At 43.7% G+C, this 7617-nt stretch overlaps 1 protein-coding gene across 3 annotated transcripts in view; it reads left to right on the plus strand.

Annotated features, from left to right (window-relative positions):
* Positions 1-3454, plus strand: part of LOC124019155 (transcription factor MafG-like) — a 19893-nt gene extending 16439 nt beyond the window's left edge. The window contains exons 2-3 of one of the 3 annotated variants that reach the window (XM_046334544.1): positions 439-542; positions 964-3454. In XM_046334544.1, the coding sequence (XP_046190500.1) occupies positions 507-542; positions 964-1437 (510 nt within the window). In that variant the 5' untranslated portion in view covers positions 439-506 and the 3' untranslated portion in view covers positions 1438-3454. The remainder of the gene's footprint in view (positions 1-438; positions 543-963) is intronic. The other 2 variants (XM_046334545.1, XM_046334543.1) reach the window with 2 other exon arrangements.
* Positions 3455-7617: the final 4163 nt, after the last annotated feature.

Below are 7617 nucleotides of genomic sequence, written 5' to 3' on the forward strand. Positions count from 1 at the left end.
TCTCCCTGTTGGTCCCTGGCCAACCAATCAGAACGCTTGATGGGTGTTCTAGAGCTCTGACATCACAGGCCCTGCCACACTAACCACCAACAAACAGGAAGTGTCTGTGTGTGTTTCTTTGAGTGTCTGTTCTCACTTTCATTATGACAGTTTGTAGATGAGTTGCAGACTTTCTTATACTAAGCTAAGCACTGACTCCTCTTCTCTCGCTCTCTCTCAATTCAATTTCAATTGAAGGCCTTTATTGGCATGGGAAACATATGTTAACATTGCCAAAGCAAGTGAAGTAGATAATAAACAATAGTGAAATAAACAACAAAAATGAACAGTAAACATTACTACATTAGAAGTTCCAAAAAAATAAAGACATTTCAAATGTGATATTATGTATTTTCTCTCTGTCTCCGTCCCGTCTGCAGGTGTGTTCAGAGGGGACAGGTGTGTTCAGAGGGGGCAGGTGTGTTCAGAGGGGGCAGGTGTGTTCAGAGGGGGCTGGTTCTCTTGGCATGTCGACCACTAATAAGGGAAACAAGGCCTTGAAGGTGAGAATTCGCGCTGGACTGATGTAGAAATATATGATAATGTATCCAAGGAAGGTATTTTCTCTCTTACCTGCTACTGCAGAGGTGTCAAACTCATTCCACTGAGGGCCAAGTGTTTTTTTCTTCTTTCAATTACGACCTAGACAACCAGGTGAGGGGAGTTCTTTACTAATTACTGACCTTAATTCATCAATCAAGTACAAGATTAGAGCGAAAACTCGCAGACACAAGGACCTCCGTGGAATGAGTTTGACACGTGTACTACGGCCTCTCCATGTCTTCTTCCTAACTCACCTCCCTCTCTCCCTCCCCCTCTCCTCCCTCCCCCCCTCGTCCCTCCCCCTCTCCTCCCTCGTCCCTCCCCCTCACCTCCCTCTCTCCCTCCCCCTCTCCATCCCCCTCGTCCCTCCCCTCCCCTCAGGTGAAGAGGGAGCCGGGGGAGAATGGGACCACCCTGACAGATGATGAGCTGGTGACTATGTCCGTCCGGGAGCTCAACCAGCACCTCCGCGGCCTCACCAAGGATGAGATCCTGCAGCTTAAACAGCGCCGGCGCACCCTGAAGAACCGTGGCTACGCCGCCAGCTGCCGGGTCAAACGGGTCACCCAGAAGGAGGAGCTGGAGAAGCAGAAGTCACAGCTTCAACAGGAAGTGGATAAGTTGGCGTCGGAGAACGCCAGCATGAGGGCGGAGCTCGATCACCTGAGGTCGAAGTACGAGGCGCTACAGAGTTTTGCAAGGACTGTGGCGAGGAGCCCGGGAGTGGGGTTAGGGGTCGGTGGTCAGAGGGGAGGTGGTGGGGTCGGGTCGGTGATCGGGCCACTCATACCGGGGAAAGTGGCGGCGACGAGTGTCATCACGATAGTGAAGTCGAAAACGGACGTGAGGTCTTAGTAGCGGGCTGGGTCAAGGAGGGATGAGAGGGAAAAGGGAGGGAAGGTAGAGGAGGAGGAGAAGCTAATTAGGACTATTTAAAAATGAAACCATTGGTCACTGCATCGTCATTGAGCACAGGACAGAATTGAATCAGGGGAGGTGGCCCCCCTTTGAGAAAATATCACACCCTGGATAGTAATTACTGTGTTTCTACTGTTATTTTGTAACTGTTGTACACGAGGTCCAAAGTTGTAATTTTTATGTAATGTAGTTATGCGTGTGTTGTGTCATGGAATACTGTGAACTTCATCTGTGGCCGACTTTCCTTTTGGTATCATTCTATTTGGCTGTGATTTCTCTGAAAACAACTCTTTTTTTACCCAACGGGCTTCCGTACTCACAGGCACTTCCTTGTTTTGCAGAAACAGCTTGCAGAGCCGTCAATTGATTTAAGATTTTATCGTAAAAATGACAGAGAATTGTATTTTGTAACCGCTCATTGCACAAGAGAGACAAGATACTTTCAGAAAAGTGAGGGTCTTCAGGAAGAGATTGTTTTGATTATTTTACATTTTTTTTGGTACTTTTCACACTTTTTCTCCCCAATTGGAAGGTACAGTCTTGTCCCATCGCTGAAACTCCCGTACGGACTTGGGAGAGGCGAAGGTCGAGAGCCATGCATCCTCCGAAACATGACCCTGCCAAGAACCAGAAGCCAGCCGCACCAATGTGTCGGAGGAAACACAGTACAACTGCCTACGGAAGTCAGCATGCATGCGCCCGGCCCACCACAAGGAGTCGCTAGAGCACGATGGGCCACCTGTGCGCCCTTGGTCTGTAATGACGCCACTTGGGAGGCCTAAAGAGGTTGTGTTTTATCACAGGTACCTGTGTGTTTACCTGTGCTTAATGTTATGCACTGACCAATTATCACCATATTTCCAATCTCCATACAGGCCAGAGGGGTCTAGGCATCTAATCGCCAAGTGTTGTCCTGTTCCTGTCTGTCTGGGAGTTGTGTACTATACTGTAGAATTAGCTATCGGGATTACATTGACTGACACGTGTTTATGTGACTAGGCAATTACTCCATTCAAAAACTAACTGAAAAATCAACATTTTAGTCAAAAATGTATAGAATTGAAATATAGTCCATTTGAATGTTTTTCTAATTTATTGTTAGATTTGATTTTGTTTCGTTTTTTGGGGGGATGGCAATAACATACTAACGTTATTAGTAGAGTTTGTTGACATGGCCAATATTTCAACTGTCAAAATAATTATTTAAAAATCATTTTTATTTTCAGTTTTTAAACAGTGGACTGTTCAATCTGTTAGTTGGGTGTAATTCTCACAAGTCTTACCATAAAGTTATCAGTGTGAGTGATGTTACGTATTCTTCAAAGGAATCTTTGTCTACATATGGTCACATCTTGAATTTTATAAATGACATAGAGTATCTTTACATTATTTATAAAAGACCTTAAAAGATAATAATCAAGGTAAAAATTGTTTGATATTTCCTCTTTTTTGCAATTGTACCAAAAGTGGCTTAACTATTGAAGTTGATAGCTTTGTCTTTCTAGTGACTAGGCGCGTGTGGTTGTTATGGTGACCGTGAGGCTAGCGCGTGGTGGTGTGACGTTGTCATGTACAGTACGTGACGAGGTAATGATGATATTATTGTTCACTGTGTTGTTGTTATGGATACGTGATGCTGTTTTAATTTAAAGCGGGTGATGTAGTCGAAGGTACCTATGCTCTGCCCAGATCCCTATGTAACAGTGGTGGTTGTATTAATTGATGTCTATTAATACTTAATACACATGTTAGTAATGTGTTATAAACATGCATTACATAAATGACAAAGTCTCTCTGAATAGGAACTGTTTATTTAGCAACTCAATAAAACGTCTAAATGTATAAAAGCCTGAATATTCCAAATGAGTTTGACAAACTGGGAGAATAAAGAGATACAGCGTTACCAAGATACAGCGTTTCCTAGGATACAGCGTTACCAAGATACAGCGTTACCAAGATACAGCGTTTCCTAGGATACCCAAACTACTGCAAGGGTGTAAAGACTGGGATATGGGCCTACGATTACATCACCCGTGCTCTTTGAATAAGTTAGTTTTTTGTGACGTGATTTATGTAATTATTTTGATTTGCTCTGTATATAATTGATATGTTATGGATGTGTTTAATACAGACTGCATTGCCGATGTTTTAGTTTGTTTGTCCTATTCTGTAAATGACAGGGAAGTAACACTGTTGTCTGCTATCTGTTGATGTTGGGTCATAGAGATCCTGTCATTCAAGAATTATACAATGCAGGTTCCCCCGTACCGAGATGGTCCATTCCCATTCTAATGGTCAGTATAATTCACAGTAGCTAAATGGGGAGGAAAGGGGGGTGTTAAAAGTACAGAAACGGTTAAAGCCACAGGAATGGTTGCACTGATGGTTTGATCAACCGAGAAAGTACAGAGTGCTGCAAATCTCCACTGAAAAGGTTTGATAAGAAAGAACCCTTTCCTTATCTCTTTAACGTTGAAACTCACACATCTGGCATTTAGGTGTATGTACTGGATGTAGAGATAAACATGTAAAATTCTCTTTTAAATGGGCAAAAAAAGATTTATTGTTTGACTGGTGATCTGTGAACTTGTTCTGATGGAGTTCTTGGTCCTCGTAATCTCTTCCCTCCCATTTGCTTTCCTAACTTCTGATGTTGTTCTACTTTTGACTGTGGCAAGTCCTGTGGCGTTTCAACAGTCTGTGAGCAATAATGTGTTAAGGGTTTTTGGAGAAACATTTTAATATACTCAAATTAGATAAAGTAAAGCAGAAAGTGGCACCACCAAGTCATATTAGTTCAGTTTGTTTAGTTTTGATTGTTTTGTTGATTTGTTCCTCCTCTTGTTGTCGAGCACACATGAATGTTGTCGTGGTGACTGTTGTCAAGTGAACGTCTATATATGCAAGAACTGGGTGGGGCTTGAGGAAGGAGGCGGAGCTAGAACTGCTAGAGCTTGATGAGTAGTGATGTCGTGGTTGGTGGACTAAAAGTTGTTGTCAGCTTAATTAACTGCAGGTACAGTGTGACTGAGGTCAATATCTTTTATACAAAGTGCTTATCTATATAAACCCCCCTCCCCTCCCCATAACACACCACATGTTGGGTCAACTGGTGAGAATATGACTATATGACTCAGGGGTGTTTCTGTCTATGCCTCCCAAATGACACCCTATTCCCTTCATAGTGCACTACCAGGGCCCTGGTCAAAAGTAGTGCACTATAAAGGGAATTAGGTGTAATTTGGGACACAGTCTGTGTGTGTCTCCAAAGTATACAATGATCAGTGAAAAGCTATGAAAACAAGTAGTAGAGTTTGTGACTATGGGAATTATTAGTAACAAATGACCTGGAAATGTAAAAAATGTGTGTTTTGTAAAATGTTCTCTATGGGGTGTAATACATTATTATATCACAGTGTCACAGTACTTTGTAAGGGGAAACACCCTAATGTGACAGTGAGTCCATTTCATTGTAAGTATTTATTCATTGATAACTAAATTATTGTACTTTTTTTGCTATTTGTAGATAAGTAATGCTGATGTATTGGTAACCATGGGAATTAACTGTTTGGTAACCATGGGAATGGACTGTTTTGTCATCGACCCTTTAATTTATTGATGTACATACTGTATTGTTTGTTGATAAACAGTTGACTTTATTTTGTATCTGACCAATAAACACAATTTGAAGAGGACAAACTGTATCTTCCCTATTGTTCCATAGTTATATAGGGGTCCAAAACACTGGGTCCAAAACACTGGGTCCAAAACACTGGGTCCAAAACACTGGGTCCAAAACACTGGGTCCAAAACACTAGGTCCAAAACACTAGGTCCAAAACACTGGGTCCAAAACACTAGGTCCAAAACACTGGGTCCAAAACACTGGGTCCAAAACACTGGGTCCAAAACACTGGGTCCAAAACGCTGGGTCCAAATTACTGGGTCCAAAACACTGGGTCCAAAACACTAGGTCCAAAACACTAGGTCCAAAACACTGGGTCCAAATCACTTTGGGCTTTATAAGTCATGAGCCAGCAGACAGGCATGACAGGGACCATAGGAGTTGGCAAGACTGCACAAACTGATCTGGGACCAGGCTATAGGCTATAATGTGACTATAAGATGATGCAGACAGGCATGACAGGGACCATAGGAGTTGGCAAGACTGCACAAACTGATCTGGGACCAGGCTATAATGTGACTATATGATGATGCCTGAAATAAGTCTGTGTGGTCAGTCAATGTGTTGACTTTTTCAAGTCCTGGGTGCATTATATAGTCTGTTCTGTTGCTTTATATTACAGTATTGTAGTCTGCCTGAATGTCTGACGATGAGGTGTTTCTTCTGGTTCGTTCATCTTTATTTCAACTTCAAAGTCGGCATCCCAAATGGCACCCTATTCCCTTTAGTGCACTACTCGTCAAAAGCAGTGCACTGTATAGGGAATAGGGTGCCATTTGGGACACAAGCAACTACTCGTCAAAAGCAGTGCACTGTATAGGGAATAGGGTGCCATTTGGGACACAAGCAACTACTCGTCAAAAGCAGTGCACTGTATAGGGAATAGGGTGCCATTTGGGACACAAGCAACTACTCGTCAAAAGCAGTGCACTGTATAGGGAATAGGGTGCCATTTGGGACACAGGCAACACCTTAATTTTCTCTTTCCAGTGGAATCGAGTTAAAAGTGGGGCGATGGAGGATGACTTAATTCCAGTAACCTCTCAGCGGTGAACATATTTCTGGCCCAGATGTCAGTACAAAAGGGCAGAGGCCTCCGTCGCTGATCTAGACCTGGTTTATCGCTACACTGTGACGGATTGATACCTTCCTAGGTGCTAAGTAGTGCACTATATAGAGAATAGGGCGCCAGGATGCATAGGGCTCTGGTAAAGGTTGTGCACTATATAGAGAATAGGGTGCCAGGATGCATAGGGCTCTGGTAAATGTTGAGCACTATATAGAGAATAGGGTGCCAGGATGCATAGGGCTCTGGTAAAGGTTGAGCACTATATAGAGAATAGGGTGCCAGGATGCATAGGGCTCTGGTAAAGGTTGAGCACTATATAGAGAATAGGGTGCCAGGATGCATAGGGCTCTGGTAAAGGTTGTGCACTATATAGAGAATAGGTCGCCAGGATGCATAGGGCTCTGGTAAAGGTTGTACACTATATAGAGAATAGGGCGCCAGGATGCATAGGGCTCTGGTAAAGGTTGTGCACTATATAGAGAATAGGGCGCCAGGATGCATAGGGCTCTGGTAAAGGTTGTACACTATTATAATGAATAGGGTGCCAGGATGCATAGGGCTCTGGTAAAGGTTGTACACTATTATAATGAATAGGGTGCCAGGATGCATAGGGCTCTGGTAAAGGTTGTACACTATTATAATGAATAGGGTGCCATCCTCTGTCTGCCCCGGTTCTATCAACACTATCCATCCACAACATGTATCTGACCTGGCTCCATTTTTCTCTCCCTTCATCCTCCTCTCACTGCTCACATGACCATTTGTGACCTCTTGATGAGGTGAGAAACGCTTGAATAATGATTAATACATGACATTTGTGCTTAAGACCCATGGACTTCCCGTTGATGGAAGAAAAATAGGGTAACATTATGCACAGCATACGTTGACCCATCGACCTTACATGGACAGATACTTCATGCAGCACATTTATATAGAATAGAAACAAACAAATACTGTAGTGGCTTCCTTTCCTCTTTACCACAGCCACTGCCCAAGCCTGAAGGGGGTTGTAGTGGCTTCCTTTGGTCTTTACCACAGCCACTGCCCAAGCCTGAAGCAGGGTTGTAGTGGCTTCCTTTGGTCTTTACCACAGCCACTGCCCAAGCCTGAAGCAGGGTTGTAGTGGCTTCCTTTGGTCTGTACCACAGCCACTGCCCAAGCCTGAAGCAGGGTTGTAGTGGCTTCCTTTCCTCTTTACCACAGCCACTGCCCAAGCCTGAAGCAGGGTTGTAGTGGCTTCCTTTCCTCTTTACCACAGCCACTGCCCAAGCCTGAAGCAGGGTTGTAGTGGCTTCCTTTGGTCTTTACCACAGCCACTGCCTAAGCCTGAAGCAGGGTTGTAGTGGCTTCCTTTGGTCTTTACC

Source organism: Oncorhynchus gorbuscha, unplaced genomic scaffold (assembly GCF_021184085.1).
Source record: "Oncorhynchus gorbuscha isolate QuinsamMale2020 ecotype Even-year unplaced genomic scaffold, OgorEven_v1.0 Un_scaffold_723, whole genome shotgun sequence".
Classification (NCBI taxonomy): Eukaryota; Metazoa; Chordata; class Actinopteri; order Salmoniformes; family Salmonidae; genus Oncorhynchus; species Oncorhynchus gorbuscha.